The sequence below is a fragment of the Lucilia cuprina genome, chromosome 2, assembly GCF_022045245.1.
Source record: "Lucilia cuprina isolate Lc7/37 chromosome 2, ASM2204524v1, whole genome shotgun sequence".
Classification (NCBI taxonomy): Eukaryota; Metazoa; Arthropoda; class Insecta; order Diptera; family Calliphoridae; genus Lucilia; species Lucilia cuprina.
In genome coordinates, this window is record NC_060950.1 from 30,582,971 (window position 1) to 30,600,266 (window position 17,296).

General features: G+C 32.2%; 2 protein-coding genes across 3 annotated transcripts in view; one reads left to right on the forward strand and one right to left on the reverse strand.

The window, feature by feature from the left end:
* LOC111684959 (dynein axonemal heavy chain 7-like) overlaps nt 1-16,016 on the reverse strand; it is a 76,137-nt gene extending 60,121 nt beyond the window's left edge. For both annotated transcript variants that reach the window (XM_046950130.1, XM_046950123.1), the window contains exons 1-4: nt 15,651-16,016; nt 13,735-14,037; nt 13,222-13,477; nt 12,899-13,114 (exon numbers count right to left, since the gene is read on the reverse strand). In XM_046950130.1, coding sequence (XP_046806086.1) covers nt 12,899-13,114; nt 13,222-13,477; nt 13,735-14,037; nt 15,651-15,672 — 797 coding nt within the window. In that variant the 5' untranslated portion in view covers nt 15,673-16,016. The remainder of the gene's footprint in view (nt 1-12,898; nt 13,115-13,221; nt 13,478-13,734; nt 14,038-15,650) is intronic.
* On the forward strand, nt 15,488-17,296 carry LOC111684956 (elongation factor Ts, mitochondrial). Its single transcript, XM_046950133.1, has 4 exons — nt 15,488-15,570; nt 15,916-16,189; nt 16,248-16,496; nt 16,562-17,296. Exons 2-4 carry the CDS (start codon nt 16,034-16,036, stop codon nt 17,072-17,074), a joined length of 918 nt encoding a protein of 305 aa, XP_046806089.1. The 5' UTR covers nt 15,488-15,570; nt 15,916-16,033; the 3' UTR covers nt 17,075-17,296.

Genomic DNA, 17,296 nt, shown 5'->3' on the forward strand with positions numbered 1-17,296 from the left:
GGTCTGTTCGTTGTATGAAGTTTACCAATTTGGACCAGTCTAATGCATACAATTGCAAAAGCACAGACTAAAATATTTACATGTATTGTAATTTTGAATGTATATGATGATTTGTTTAGGTAAGTGTCAAAAACAAGTCCTGCAAACAAATGACTTTTGTTCAGCTAAAAAAGTTATTTTTTATTCTTTTCTAAATTAACTCAAACCTAGTTTGTTGCCTTTATTTTTTATTTATTTGTTAAATTTTTACCCTCAGCTGTATAAATATTAATAATAAAAAACAAATAATATTTCTATATTCGGCTGTGCCGAATCTTATATACCCTTCACCAAGTAAGTTTTAAAAAACAATTTTTAATTATTTTGTATCTCTGCCTACATGTCACACATAACATACACACAAACAAATATAAACTGTAGCAGAAAGAAATATTAACCGTTGTACTGTAATACCACCTTCAAACTGTATTACCACTCTCAAACAAATATGAGCTGTATTACCAACATATTACTGCTTTATCTCCCTGTTCTTGTTATACCCACTTACCTTCGTGAGAACAGAACAGCATGCAAACATACAAAAAAATACACAGCTGAATAAAACCAAATACATATCCACACGCACATGTACGTCTTTATCCAATTCACAGTGTTGTTGTTGCTTTTTTAACAAAGCATGAAAAAATGTGGCTTTTTTGATTAAATTTTCAGAGGTTGTCTCGGATTTTTGCTCATATCTCCGTTATTTATAGACAGATTTTGCTGATCTCGAAAGCATGTCTAACTGAATTATTGAAGATTCGGATCTCGCCGATATCTGGAGACCTCTAAAAACTGATTTCAACAGACAGATGGACATGGCTTAATCGACTCCGCTATCTATAAGGATCAATAATATATGTATATACTTTATAGGGTCGGAAAATTATATTATAGAAATTACAAACGGAATGACAAACTTATATGTATATGCACTTCTCACGAAGGTGAAGGGTACAAAAAATGGCAAGGTTTTCAAGCACCCTACATTACAGATTTTTGTCATTTTAAGTGAAAGTATTTCAATCAAAAAATGAAAAAAAGATGTATGATATTTAAAATAAATTTCAAAACTATGATTAAAATTTAAAAGATTAAAAACACAAAATCGTTTATTATTTATTACATCACAAGGGACCTTAGGACCACTTGCTAAATTAAAATTTTAAATTTATGCATTTTTGATCATGTAGGAATATGTGGGATTCCTCTAATGCCATTTAAATTATAATTTTAACTAAAATGTACATCGGAAATAAAGCTCTTTTGGTATTAAGTCAATGTGCGGTTAACTTTTTTTACGTTTAAATTTATATTCTACGCTTTATGCTTCCTTAGCTATTCTCAAAAGTTATTTCTTATATGGATATATGTACATATGTATGTATGTGTGTAATTCTCTGTTTCTTACAATTTATGTTTTTATATTTTTTGTTCATAAATATTTATGTATATTTTATAAAAATATTTTCCATTTTCTTTTTTTTATTGTTATTGTTGTCATCATACCTCCACCTATTATGTTTAGATTACTTTGCCAACCTAAAAATTGAAGAATTCCCTTTTATGTTAAAGAATATGCAAAAAAAATGGAAGCAAGGAACTCAATACAATATTTTTTATACGCTGTACATTTCGTTTAGTTTTAGAAAAAGGTATTTTAGAAACGAGTGTTAAAGTTGATATCAGCTGAGTACAGTCCGTTTTAGTGGGTCTAAACTTGGAATATATTACTCTGCTCGTAAAAGAAGAGGTTATGATTAAAGATACTTAAATGATTTCTAGTCCTAACAAAAGTGAACAATCGCAGTTTCCATGGATAGCATAGCCTTTTGGCATCCGTTAAAGTAGAAACCATTTAAGGAATTCCTGGAATATGTTTTTTTTCACTAATAACACCCACTGATTTAACACCATATAGATTTTACATACAATGAACTTTATTTTCGTATTATTCTCATGCGGGCATATACACAGGGAATTCGATTATTCGAGTATTGTTAAACGAATCGAAAATTTAATTTTCAAAATTTCTAAAGAAGAAAATGTTACTCTTTTTAGGTTAGTATCGGTTAAAAGAAGAAGGATGTTTATTACATGATTTTTTAAAAGGTCCTTAGGCCTTATATAGAAACTGAGTTCTAGTTTTCTAAGTGTGAACCATACTAGGAAACTTTTTTGGGAAACTTTTAATTTTTGTGTGTGAGAGAAAGAGAAAGAAATTAAAACCATCTCTTTCTCTCACACACAAAATCAAAAGTTTCTCAACAAGAGTTTCCCAGTGTAAACCAGGTCTATTCGTACATAATTCCATAGAATTTAGTTGGCTTCACCTAAGAGGATTTCAGTTGTCCATTGCATTACTTCCAGTGGCCGAATATATTGATCTAGCCATTAAAACGTTTTGCATTCGTTAGATTAGCTTCTTTAAGTTCCTATTCCTAGTATCCCTAAGGGACCTAATACCCATATTATACTTATTTTATCATTTAAGCAATATTCGGTTAGAGCTATCTTACAGTCGAATACGGTCCTAGAATAAACGTGCTCAAATGATATCGCCTTTTAGCAGTCGGAGGATATATTAACCACTATTGGTACTATAGTCAATCCAATCCATTTAGTTCATTCCGTGATAGCATGCACTTTCTTGATAGCATGCACTTCTGCCTGAAACCTAATGATTGACAAGACTGTGGTATATCACGGTTTCCGAACTTTCGAAATGATATGTGAAAACGAATACTTTCTCGTTTGTCTGCCCTGATTACGATTACCATCCTGACCACAATTTCTTATATCCATGTTTCACAGTTCTCCACAATTTCTGTTTGTGGTATGTGATCAGGCACGTTTAATGTTTGTGTTGTATAACCGTCAAGCAGGGATGGCAAAATTGGTACGATGGTCTCGTCAAAGATAGATCCAAGTATCTTGGAAGTGATGTTATTCCGGAAATAACATTCCTGACTAACATTGATTGGAATAATTCATTCAGTTACTTTTTTCATGATAAAGAGCGCACAACAGGCCCGATTGTGGCCTAGGTGCATTTTTTCGGTTTTGATGTAGTACACATCCTTCTATCAACCTAACCTAAGTACTTTGAGATCCAAAAAAGTACTCTTTGAAATATTTTTTGATACTGAAACAAAATCTCTTTTTCCATCCCTGCCGTCAAGTATGTCCACTATATATTGATGACATGTCCCAAACATATTGTACATAACGTCCTGAATATTTCTGTAGATTTTGTCAAAAAAATCAAGAAATTTTTAAACTGAATTTAATTCTTTCTCTAAAGAGTTTTGTATTCTTATCAGCTTCAAGCTGAACACTAGAACATAGAAATAAGGGATCATCTTATAATGTCTGGTCCACGATATAGAATGAAAACGTCGTCGATCCCTTGATGCAGAAGATGTTGATTCTAGAGTCGTTTCTGAAGAATTTTGAATTCAAGGAAAGAACTCCTACGGAGACTTGAAAATTGTATGTATATTTTATATTGAACATCGTATCGAATGAGTGTCTACTGCAAGATAGTAAATATTGCTAAATTTTCTCGGGCTAGTTCTAGATTTATTTCTTGATAAAATTGAATCTTAGAGTTTAATCTAAAATTTAGAATAAAAGTGCAGTTTATTTTTTGTTTATAAAAATCAGAAATACCGGAACATGCGAACGAGTGATCATATTTTGTTTATCTGTTTCAGGATATATAATTAAAGGACATACTTTTAATTCTAGAGAGTTTGACCAAGGAATTTTGAATTGACAGAAGTTTGAAGTAAAGAATTTCTTTGGACTCTCTTAGTATACTTGAGGAGTCTAAAACTAAGAGTTTGTTTCACGATATCGAAAGGAAACAATATTTTCACGGAGTATTTCTGAGACAATAATAAAGTCAAACCTTTGGCCTAGAAAGTTATACCAATAAGACAATTCCATGATACATTCAGTGGATTCCGTGATTCATTTCTAGAACCAACTTTTTCATTATAAACTAAACGAATAATCTAACTTCTGAAATCCCTATGAAGCGCACCTCTTAGAAAAACAAAAAGCCTTCATAACTTATGCATGGTTTATTTTATAAGACGAAAATTTGATTGAGTCAAATTCGTTTCCTTTTGCTTTCTTTCATTCTTTATAAAAAGTAGAAAAACTTTTCACAGCATACTTGATTTTTATCTACTCAGCTTTTTAATGCTCCAAGGATGATACAAAAATATTATTCATAAAAAGGGAAAAAAGTCATATTTCAGTTATCATATAAAAAATATGCGTGTATTATTCTGCTTTCAGTTTATGGGAGTAACTGAAAATATGAAAGTAACAAGAATATAATATTTTTATGATGGAATTTTAAGTTTTTTTCTTTCATTCTTAAATTACAATGTTGATGTAAGTATTATAGAAAATTATAATAATAATACGAATTCTAACACATACTTTAATCCTGGTTGCTGCGCTCCTAACGTTGTTTATTGTGCCAACAAAAAAATGTGTTTAACTTTTATGTATGGAGTTTTAATGCGCTGTGGCTTTCTTTGTAGGGAATTTTTAAAATAAATCTTTGGTTATTTATTAATAATAAATGTTGCGTGGAGTTAAGGAAAATATTAAGGTACAAGGGAGATTTTTTATACCCTTCACCTTCGTGAGAAGGGTATATATAAGTTTGTCATTCCGTTTTAATAATTTCTATAATATAATTTTCCGACCCTATAAAGTATATATATTCTGGATCCTTATAGATAGCGGAGTCGATTAAGCCAGACGGTCATGGCTGTCCGTCTGTCTGTTGAAATCAGTTTTTAGAGGACCCCAGATATTGGCGAGATCCTTATCTTCAATAATTCAGTTAGACATGCTTTTGAGAAGGTCGCTATTTAAAATCAGCAAAATCGGTCTATAAATAACGGAGATATGAGCAAAAATCCGAGACAACCTCTGAGAATTTCATCAAAAAAGCCACATTTTTTTCATGCTTTGTTAAAAAAGCAACAACAACATTGGATAAATATGTACATATGCGTGTGGAGATGTATTTGGTTTTATTCAGCTGTGTATTTTTTTGTATGTTTGCATTCTGTTCTGTTCTTACGAAGGCAAGTGGGTATAACAAGAACAAGGAGATAAAGCAGTAATAGGTTGGTATACAGCTATATTTGTTTGAGGGTGGTAATACAGTTTGACGGTGGTATTACAGTACAGTATCTTAAAAAGTGAAAGGTATTGAATTAAAATGTAATTCGGCAGCGAAAAAAATGATATGCACTCATATTGATGTAGGGTGACAACTATCAATATTATAGGTTGAATTTCAACAAAACATCATCAACCAGTCCTGTAATAGTAGAATGGATGGCAAAATATCAAGGTCCTTATGGCAAATACTTGATGTGAGGGCCACAAAAAAACTTATAGGACGTTATAGGAGCGGTCTAAAGATTTTGAAGAGAGTCTTAATGGGGCATTACTCAATCAGAGCTTTTGTCAGTAAGTGGAATTGTATGCTAATGAACAAGAGACAATGAGTTCATAATTTGTCCTAGAATACAGAATAACTGGTAGAAATAGCAGGGAAACAGGTTCTATGACGACCTAAAGGGAAGCTGAGATTATCTTACAATTCATACTTAGGGAAACGACCCGGCATAATTTGCAAGATGTAAAATATTAGAAATAGTGCCGTTATTATTACTCTCTTTTCTCTACTTACGATTTTTTCTATTTTCTGATAGTGTTTTGGTTTTCTATCTATCTTTAGACATTCATATTCTACTAAAGAAATTATAATGGATTTTATGATTTCCGAGTGTAACTTTTTATGGTCCATAACCCTCAACATATCAAAACCATTAATTTGGGATCCTCAAAAAAAGCTTTAAACTGTACAACTGAGCTTGACAACGAATACTTTGTTCAACTAGGTGCTTTATGATCTCATGACTCGACTATTTATGTTAAAATAGGCGGAGAAACTTCAGACATTTGGAAGTTTAGTTATACGTGAGACTTTCGCAGTTTAATAGAACACTCGTAACATGGAAAATAAAAATAATAAGATAAAAGTTACGGTGCTGATCCTAAATAATCCAGTACCGGCGGCAAGTATTTATCTACTCGCGAGTCAAGTGTCGATGTCATTCTGCAATTGTGAACAAAATACTACTGCAGAGATGGGTACCTTGGCCTCCGAGACGGGCAATGCGTCATGTGTACAGCATGCCAAAAACATAGGGGTGAAAGAGAAGGATGTACTCAGGAGAGCTCCAAGTTACCTCAGCCTTTAAATATAGGTGAGGATTCCGCATATGAATCCTCATATATTAATAACAACACCATTATAGCAAATCCCCAAAAGGTTGTAGTAGAGCAAATAGTGAAACAGGTGAGTGGTAGCATAGCTAAACTACTTTTTACTAAGAAAAGAGTTTCTGGTGCACAGAGGAGAAAGTTGAAAAAGTTGCTTCAAGAAACAATAATTTGTCAATCTTACGTCACTTCAAAGGAAAAATCCGACTCTCTCACAAGATCTGAGACAAAGAGGATCAGGTCTCCCGAAGAGTTAAAACTCAGAATAAACCTAAGAAGAAAAAGAGCTCGCTGTCTTCTAATACAGTCGAAGGCAAGCCACTCAAAGAAACCTCAAGTCAGAATCCTGTGAGTTTAGGTGACAACGCCAAGCCAATGCCAAAGACTATCACGTCGGCGAAATCAACCTCAAGCCCCGAAAAACGAGAAAGTGGAAACTAGACATTGAAAAAGGAAGTCTGGAAGACTTGGTCAACAATAATATTGTGGACCACGCAATCGCTTCAAAGGGCAAACAACCAATAGAGAGCGTGAGCTGCGAGTTCAGCATGGGCGTGAACTTGGAACTTAGTGGAAAGTATACCACTTCCCTGGGACGGCGCTTACCTGAGACAGGCAAAAAAGAGCGAGCTTCGGTGCTCCTAAAATCATCTGTCTAAATAAAAGGATGAGGCAGTAAACTTACTTCGCATATAAAGCTGTCATATTCAAAATTGGGAAGCTGCCGATTGGAAGGGCTGTTACAAGTCCTGCATACATATATCCTAAATAAAAGGATGAGGCAGTAAACTGGCTAATTGCCAAGAATAAAGGTAGGGCTTGTAGAACAAAATACTTTGTTTATAATTTAACTTGTGTTTTTATAAAATATGATTGTAAGCTTTGAATAATTTGTATAACGAAAAGAAAATTTTATTATTCTAAAAATAAAAACTTAAACAAGAAACATCAATTACAATAGGTTATGGGCCATTGTTGTTTCGTTAAGGAATTTATTTAAGAGGATCAATAAAGGGTTACATTCAAGATTAAAGGAATTCAAGATTCAAAAAAGATTTAAGAAATAATCAAGATGAGCGACACCAAGTTTTATGGTATAGAAAAGCTCAAGCAAGACAATTATTATAATTGGAAATTTAAGATGAAGATGTATCTGGTAAAGGAAGATCTGTGGTCCGTGATTCAAGAGCCAGCTCAGGACACAGATGCTTGGAGAAAGAAAGATTTGGAAACGTTTGCCGTTTTAAGTTTATGTGTTGAAGATTCTCAACTCATCCATATAAGGAATGAAACCTCTGCCAGGAATGCTTGGAATAAGCTGCAAAATCAACATGAACGAGTTACTCTAAGCTCAAAGGTACATTTAATGCGAAAAATATGCAGCATGCGGTTAGGCGAAGGTGAGAATATGGAAGATCATATAAATTCCATGATGGAATTATTTGATAAACTCCGAGCCATTGGAAATCAAAATTTTACTGAAGATTGGCAAGTCTCCATGGTTCTTAGCAGTTTACCAACAAGCTATGATGGTTTAATCACTGCTCTAGAGGTAAGACCGGATAAAGATTTGACAATGGAAACTGTTAAAGGAAAGTTAATGGAAGAATATTCAAAAAAGATGTCTCGTGATGACAGTTCGAATATTTCCGCATTGAAATCAAAAGCCATGAAGAAAATTGAAGGAAAAACCTGCTTCTTTTGTAAAAAATCCGGTCACCTCAAGAAAGAGTGCCATAAATATCAAGTTTGGTTAAAAAAAAATAATAAGAAATCTGCAAATATAGTTGAAGAAGTTAAAGTCAAGGATGATTGTGAATTCGTATTGATGACAACTTCGATGAAGGGAATCAAGCTTCGTGGATAATAGATTCGGGTGCAAGTTGCCATATTGCCCGTGATAAGGAATTGTTCAGTGAAATCAACTACAACGATAAAGGTCAGTCTATTTGTGTAGCAAATGGAAACAGTTCTCAAGCCAAGGTAAGGGAGTGCAAAATCAAGATTGGTGATGTATCCCTAATTGTGAATGACGTTTACTATGTCCCGGATTTCAATTCAAATTTTGTTATCGGTTAGGAAAATCACTGAGAAAGGGTATTCTGTAAGTTTTATTAAAAATGTATGTATTTTAAAGAAAAAATGTAATGATATTTGTAAAGCTTATCTTAAAAAATGGTTTGTACACACTTAATGCAACTTCTGAAAAAGTTTTTTCGGTTCATAATTGTTATAAAGGTTGTATACATTACTGGCATAGAGTTCTGGTCATCATAATGAAGAAGGTATTAAACGGTTATTGAAAATAAATTGGCAACAGACATAAAGATAAATGAATGCAAAAAGTATAATGAAACGTGTGAAATTTGTTTGCAAGGAAAATTTGCTAGAATTCCATTTCCGAAAGAAAGTTTTTCGAGGTCTACAAATTGTTTTGAACTTATTCATTCTGACGTCTGTGGTGCTATATCTCCAGCACTTGTAGTGGTTACAAATATTTCGTTACATTATCGATGATCATAGCAGATATTGTACATTATATCTATTGAAGACTAAAGATGAAGTTTACAGCAAATTAATTGAATTTGGAATTTAGTTAAAAATCAAGTCGGCCATTATCCAAAACCATTAGATCCGATAGAGGTGGTGAATATATAGGTGAAAAAGTTAAGAAATTTTTATCAGAATGTGGAACAAATATTCAATATACAGTTCCATATAGTCCACAACAAAATGGAGTCGCAGAACGAAAGAATCGAACTTTAGTGGAAATGGTTAAATGTATGATAATTGATTCAGGGTTAAAGAAAACTTTCTGGGGTGAAGCTTTAATGATGGCATGTTATATTCAAAATCGTCTACCGTCAAGAAGTATAACAAAAACACCTTACGAATTGATGTATGGAAAGAAACCATCATTAAAAGATTTTCATACATTTGGATCATTATGCTATGTACATGTTCCAAAAGAAAAAAGGAAGAAGCTCGATTTAAAGGCGATTCGAAAAGTTTTTATTGCTATGACTTTAATTCCAAAGGATTCAGAGTTTTTGATCCGAAAACAAATAAGGTCCAAATTTCTCGTGATGTTGTTTTCATAGACTCTAAAGAAATTGATAATAACAGTTCACATAATGAAAACTTAGATGGAAAAAAGAATGTTGTTTATTTTCCTATGAATAGTCGTAAAGATAATCAAGAAGCGGCTGTAAACGTTGATGAAATCGAAAATGAAGTTGAAGATCAAGAATCTGAAATTGAAGATCAAGAAAGTTTAATAGAAAATCTTGATGAAAGCAATAATTTCGATGAAACTGATGACATTTCAGAAAGTACCATAGTAAGTGTGGAAAGTTCTACATCTAATAACCAATTTTCTGATTCTCAATGGTCTGGTGCTGGTGAAACATTTGAAGATGCGATTCAAAGTCCAGATGTAGTTAGACGTGTCTCCAGTAGAGTAAATAAAGGAGTTCTGCCTAGTCGATACCAGATAAATTCAGCCACTTTGACACAGATCCAGGTAATTTCAATGATGCTATTTCAATTAAGGAGGAGAAGTCACAGTGGATTTGCGCCATGCAGGAGGAGCTGAAATCAATAAAGGAGAACAATACCTGGGTTCTGTTGATCTTCCTCCTGATCGTAAAGCAATTGGTTGCAAATGGGTATTTAAGAAAAAGTTAAACGAAAAAGGAGAAGTTGAACGTTTTAAAGCTAGACTTGTGGCTCAAGGATATAATCAGAAATTTGGAGTCGATTATGATGCAGTCTTTGCTCCAGTGGTTAAGCAAACGACAACAAGAATTTTGTTCTCGATAGCTGGAAAAGAGAAAATGAATCTTTATCATTTTGATGTAAAGACGGCATTCTTGAACGGAGATTTGCAAGAGACGATATATATGAAGCAGCCTCCAGGTTTATATCAAAAGAAAATCCGAATAAAGTATGTTACTTAAAAAGAGTTTATATGGATTAAAACAAGCTGCTCGTTCCTGGAATCAATGTATTCATAAAGCATTAATTGAATTTAAATTAAGCAAAGTTTAATGGACCCATGTTTATATGTAAGAAAATCTAAAGAAAGTATAGATTAATTTTGGTATATGTCGATGACATGATTGTTGCAAGTAAAGATGTAAAATTTATTGATGACATTTTTAATATGTTAAGTACCAAATTTACTATGTCTAATTTAGGACCAGTTAAACATTATCTCGGAATGGAAGTAACTAAAGATAAAGATGGTCATTATTTATTTAATCAAGAACTTTATATTAAGAAAATTATAAATGAATTTGGACTTCAAGACTCAAAAATTTCAGAAATTCCTTTGATACCTTCCTATAACAAAATTGAAGAATCTGAAAAACTGTTAGATAACAAGCAATATCAAAAGGCTATTGGATCACTATTATATTATCTGTAAATACAAGACCAGATATTACCGCAAGTGTTGCAATATTAGCTCAGAAAACTCAAGCACCTACTAAAGAAGACTGGAACGAAGTAAAAAGAGTTATGAAATATCTTAAAGGTTCTGCAAAATTATCGTTAAAACTAAGTAGTGTGTCGGAAAATAACGAATTGTTTGGGTATGTCGATGCAGACTGGGCCGAAAACAAAACTGATAGAAAGTCTCATAGTGGATATGTGTTTTATTTAAATGGTGGAGTTATCAACTGGTCATGCCGAAAACAAAGCTGTGTTTCACTCTCTACAGCTGAAGCAGAATTCATAGCATTATCAGAAGCCTGTAAAGAAGCAAAATGGATACATGGACTACTTCAAGAAATGCATTACAAATTAAATACGCCTATTACAATTATGGAAGATAATCAGAGTTGCATTAAGATGGTTTTAAATGAAAAATTTAATGCTAGGTCAAAACATATTGATATTAAATATCATTTTGTAAAAGATTATTGTTCTAATAATTTTATAAGTCTTAAGTACTGTCCTACCGAAAAAATGATAGCAGATATATTAACAAAACCACTTGCTAAAACACGATTGTTAATGTTAAGAACACTTTTAGGACTTATGTAATTTGTAAACAAAGAGGAGGAGTGTAGAACAAAATACTTTGTTTATAATTTAACTTGTGTTTTTATAAAATATGATTGTAAGCTTTGAATAATTTGTATAACGAAAAGAAAATTTTATTATTCTAAAAATAAAAACTTAAACAAGAAACATCAATTACAATAGGGCTTACTTCGCATTTAAAGCTGTCATATTCAAAATTGGGAAGCTGCAGATTGGAAGGGCTGTTACAAGTCCTGCATACATATATCCGTTTTTATACCCTCCATCACCATCAGTGGTGATAGAGGGTATATATAACTTTGTCATTCCGTGTGTAACACGGAATGTTCTTCGTTTTCCTAAGTTATTTGTAAATGTTCTTCGTTTTCCTAAGTTATTTGGTATTGAAAATGGGCAAAATCGGTTCACATCGGGAAAAGTTATGAATCAAAATTTGAAACAACCTCGAAAAAATAAGCATTTTTTACAAATTCTGATGTAATTTTCTCGAAAACTATGCAAGATAATTCCATAAAAATCGGTATACAGTCATTTCCGCACAAGAACTTAATTTCTGTGGAAAATCGCCAGTATCGGTACACAATTTCATATACCTCCCATACAAAAGTACATATTCCCGGAAATTTTTTTGTTAATAACTTCCGTCGTAATGTCGATATCTTCACAAAATTTTAGAAGTTAAAATCTTATGTCAATATAATTTATTCAGAGGAAAACTTTTTTGGATGGGTCCATAATTGGTCATAGCTCTCATAAAAGGTCCCCTTCCGAAAATCACTTAAACGCGCATAAATCATTGCTAAATTAAGATATCGATATAAAATTTGGTACAAGTCTTGCTCATATATACAGAAGTAATACAATGAAAGAGTTTTTTGATAGGTCCATATTTGGTCATAGCTCACATACAAGGTCCCTTCCCGAAAATCACTTAAACGCACATAACTCATTACTAAATTAAGATATCGATATAAAATTTGGTACAAGTATTGCCCTTATATACAGGAATAATACAATGAAAGATTTTTTTGATCGGTCCATATTTGGTCATAGCTCCCATACAAGGATTTTTCTATTTAAGACATGAGAAAACTTATTTCTACAAATATTTGATCAATTAGAAAAGTTATAACATAGAAGTAGTTGGTGGAGGGTATTTAAGATTCGGCACAGTCGAATATAGCACTCTAACTTGTTTGAAATAAATTATCTTTCTGCGAATTTAGGTTTAAACCATAATAAACGCACATCCCGAAGAGACCTCTTCAAAGTCCTGTATATGACCTATGAACCCATATATAAAACTAACAAATACTTGTCTAAATTAAAACCTGAGATTAACTACTTTCATAAGCTTTCCATTAGCCGCTATTTTTACGATTTCCTATAACTGCTTATCAACTCCACCCATTTTACGGTTTTTATGAATATTAAATTATCATAAACATATTTCAAATACACAAAGTAGATCTTCTATCTCACTTACCGATAACGCCATCTATTAAACATTCTATTCGCCTCCTTTCGTTCTGCCGTTAATTCTAATTGCGCATCTTTTTTCAAATTTATTAAAGAGTTTTGTAGAACAAAATCAATAACTGCCTTTTTCATGGCAAACACATAATCAGATTTTATCTCATCGATATTTTCATTAAGAGCAATGGCCCATTTATTTAAAACAGGTGGTATTTGACTTTTAATTCTAAAAATTAATGGAACAAAATGAAGGAGCAATTAAATGTAGATAAACTTTCTAGAGTACAAATAATCGAAGAGTAAAACAAAAACAAAAAGACATTGGAATCTTACCTGTTTAACACTTTTTTGCTCATGGGTGAAACGTGTATTGTATCGATGCCATGTTTAATGTAATAGTAATAACGTAAAACTTCCTTTTCTTCTTTATTGGGAAATTCAGCTTCCAAATCAATGGCATTAGCTGGAGAACCTCCAGCAGTAGCATTTACAACATCATCATCATCATCCTCTTTACGGGCAATTAATTCGACTAACTTTTTGCGAAAGTTTTCTCGTTCCAAACGCATTTGCATGTAAGAAGGTCGCTCTATTTTATTTATATTAAATGGGGCCAACAATTTTAAGGAGTTGGGTTGTAGAAAGTGTTGTTGCAAAGGAACAGCGTTGTGCATGAAACAAAATAACATGAATTGCCATTAATGTGTAATCATGTGTAACAATTTGTAGCCATAATATACAAGAAAGTGGCACATCTAACTTTTTGCCACCCACTTCATACCCACTAAATACATATACATAAACACATTTACATGGTTGTAAGTAACTAACATCTCCTTAACTTACTTTCTTTCTTTTTGGTTTGTATCCTACGTTTACAACGCATTTCTTTGGTATGACATAGCAGCCTGTCAGGTATGCTGGTTGATAGCATTCTTCCATCTAATATTTCACTTGTACATTCTGGCATATTCAATTCATACCAGAGACGTCGTGAATTGTATTCGGGATTAGCCTTTGAACGTAATATACTTTGCAGTGTATCGGGTTTGGGGCGATTATAAACGAACTTTTGTTTTGAACATGGTCTTTTGACATTACTGACTCCACTGCTACAGCTGAAATGGCTGGGTTGTGATTTGCGATAAGCTGAAATAAAAGAAGAGGATTAGAGGTTTATTGATGAAATGGATTTTTAAAATAAAGTTATTGCACAGTGGGTGCAATTGCAATAAACTTTTATTAATGATGTAATCTAATGATCATCAGATGTCCGTAGTTAGATGCACAAATAAGATATGCTCTGTATCAAATGACTACGAGATGACACAAAAACAATGGAAAACGAAAAATCGAATTCTTTCTTAGAATGAAAAGTCCCTTGAAGGAGTGAAACCCACAAACGCAAAACCGAAGGAAAGAGTAGAATGTTGGGTAGGACATCAAAGGTCTTATGGGCTGATTTTGTTTGAGAATTGTTATTAGTTTTTATAGAAACGTTAGTTAGTTTGTTAGTTAATTAGCTATTTAGTTAGTTAGGGCGAGTTTTTCTGATAAAGATAATCTTCGTTCTTTGGTTAAACCTGGTTTAATATATGTTTCATGTTTTTCAGTTATCAGTAAAGTTACATATTGTCTTAGTTTAACGAGTGTAATTGGCCAATTAAACTCAAGTTATAAGTGAGAAAACACAATTAACAAAAATAATAAAACAATGATTCCAGAAGAACAAAAACATAATATTTTAAGTAAATTGCAATTTTCTGATTTGTTTAGTTTTATTAATTATTGTTTTAAATGTTTATTTAACATTTTTCCAAAATTTTTCATTTTACAAAAGCATTGTTTGCAAAAAAAGCTGTTCATTGTTTATGTTTGGAGTGAAAACTTGGCAATACTAACAAAGTTAACTGAGCTTAAATCTAAAACTGAAAAACACAATCATCGGTTAAAGTCCGCCTAAATTTGTTCCGAGTTTAATCTAACAGCAAGTTAAGCCTAGTTTAACTGAAGAGTAAGAAACCCGCCCTTAGTCAGTTAGTTAGTTAGTTTGTTAGCTAGTTATTTAGTTAGTTAGTTAGTTAGTTAGTTAGTTAGTTAGTTAGTTAGTTAGTTAGTTAGTTAGTTAGTTAGTTAGTTAGTTAATTAGTTAATTAGTTAGTTAATTAGTTAGTTAGTTAGTTAGTTAGTTAGTTAGTTAGTTAGTTAGTCTGTTAGTTAGATAGTTAGTTATTCAGTTACTTAGTTAGTTAGTTAGTTACTTAGTTAGTTACTTAGTTAGTTACTTAGTTAGTTAGTTAGTAATTTCTATTTTTCTATTAATATCACATTTAAAATCAACGTGTTTAAAATATATTAAACAGAAAAACAGCTGATAAGTACTGTATTCTACAAATTATAATCCAAAACACTTTGCAACACTGCAACGCTGTTTAAAAATAACAAACAGTAGTCCAACAGCTGATAAGTACTGTATACAGTGTACCCTGCTGTATACCACAAATTATAATCAAAAACCATTTTGAAACACTGCCGAATATGGGACGACGTTATTTTTTTACACTGACTTTGTTATTTTCAAAATTCTTTATTTCTCTCTTTTTGCTCTCAACGTGCTTTATGTCAAAAAAAGATTCTTTGACATATTGTGCAACTGATTTCTTCCCATTCATCGCGTAAAAAGTAAATTTTCTTTCTTTTAACTTTTAATTTAATATAAAATTTTCAATTAAAGTTATTCAAAAATTGTCAAAAAACTTTACCTTCTTCCGAGCAACGTTTCATTGTTGTTAAAACATCCAAAATATATATAAAACTATTAACAAATTGTTATTTATTTTAACCGAAAATTGTGTGTAATAAACTTTTTCGTCCTTTCTTTGTGACTATTAGTTAGAAATTGATTTTTCTTGCCGGTTTGCTAGACAGTTGGAAAACTTTTTTTTTTCATTTTTCTTGCTGTTGAAATTTCTATTGTCATTTAATAAACAAAAACATAATTGGAAAAATATACATTTGGTTTCCTAGGTGTTGAGGGAAAATTTTCACATACCTTCAGAGCTGCATTTAAGGGAAACAAAACCAGCAACAAGTTAAGTGTGTGCGTGTGTGTCACCAGGAGTAACCAGCCTAACAAATTAGTAAAATGATTTTCCAACAATTCACCAGATTCTTGCACACCACCCGCATTGTTTATGCCGGCGCAGAGAAAAGTGCATTAGCAGCATTAAGGAAAAAGACCGGCTACACATTTGCCAACTGCAAAAAGGCACTGGAAATGCACAATAATGATATTAATTTGGTAAGTATTGAGTTAAAACAAATTTAGAATATTTCTAATAAAAAGTTATTTATTCTAGGCTGAAAAATGGTTGAATGAACAGGCCCAAAGTCTTGGCTGGTCTAAGGCTACTAAGTTGGCCGAAAGAGCTACTGCTCAGGGTTTAGTTGGTGTTTTAATTAAGGGCAATATCGGTGCCATGGTGGAAGTTAATTGCGAAACTGATTTTGTGGCCCGCAATGAAAATTTTAAAAATTTTGTAGACCATGTGTCCAGAGTATGTGCTCAGTATAAAGAATTAACCCAATTTGATGGTGACTTATGGAAGGTAATTTAAAATTTTAAAATATATTAATATTAAAACCTATATTAATATTTCATCTCCCTAAACAGTCTGGTTTTGAGGCCGATGCTTTGAAAAATCTTAAAACATCCGATGGCAAAACTTTGGCCGATCATTTGGCCTTATTAATTGGCACAGTAGGTGAAAACGCCTCTATTAAGCGTGCCATTTGTTTCAAGGTCAACAATGATTTGAAACTTTCGGGTTATGCTCATCCTCAGGCCACTACACAAGAATCAACACAAAATATTACACAAGTTGGTAAATATGGTGCCATTGTAGCATTCCGCGGCAATAACGTTGATGAGGATTTACAAAAGAACCTCTGTCAACATATTGTCGGTATGAATCCCAAAAAAGTGGGTGAAGCTGATAAGGATAAACCCATGGCCAATAAAGACGATGAAACATGTCTTATTCATCAGGAATATTTAATTGATGATGACAAGACTGTCGGTGAGGTTTTACAAGAAAACAATCTTTCTATTATTGACTATCAACGTTATGAATGTGGTGAGGCTGCTGCTAATGAGGAATTGGAAAAGGCCAAACTCAGTAATTGACAAATGCGCAAAAGTAGAGATGGCAAAGATTAGTAGTTATATTAATGTGGGTGAAAACATTTTTATTTAGTTTTAATAAATGTTGGACATGTTTTTGAATGAAACATAGCAATTAAAATAAAAGTTTGCTTTGATTGTTAAATGTAGAACATAAGAAAGCAAATAAGTTAACTAATTAATTAATAAATATGTTGTTATTTAAAATAGCTTATTGAAATTTAA

Excerpts from the sequence above, each read along its gene's own strand:
- LOC111684956 (XM_046950133.1), top strand. The coding sequence starts at position 16,034 with ATGATTTTCCAACAATTCACCAGATTCTTGCACACCACCCGCATTGTT. Across the intron at positions 16,190-16,247 it reads ACAATAATGATATTAATTTG|GCTGAAAAATGGTTGAATGA; the intron begins GTAAGTATTGAG and ends TATTTATTCTAG. Across the intron at positions 16,497-16,561 it reads TTGATGGTGACTTATGGAAG|TCTGGTTTTGAGGCCGATGC; the intron begins GTAATTTAAAAT and ends CTCCCTAAACAG.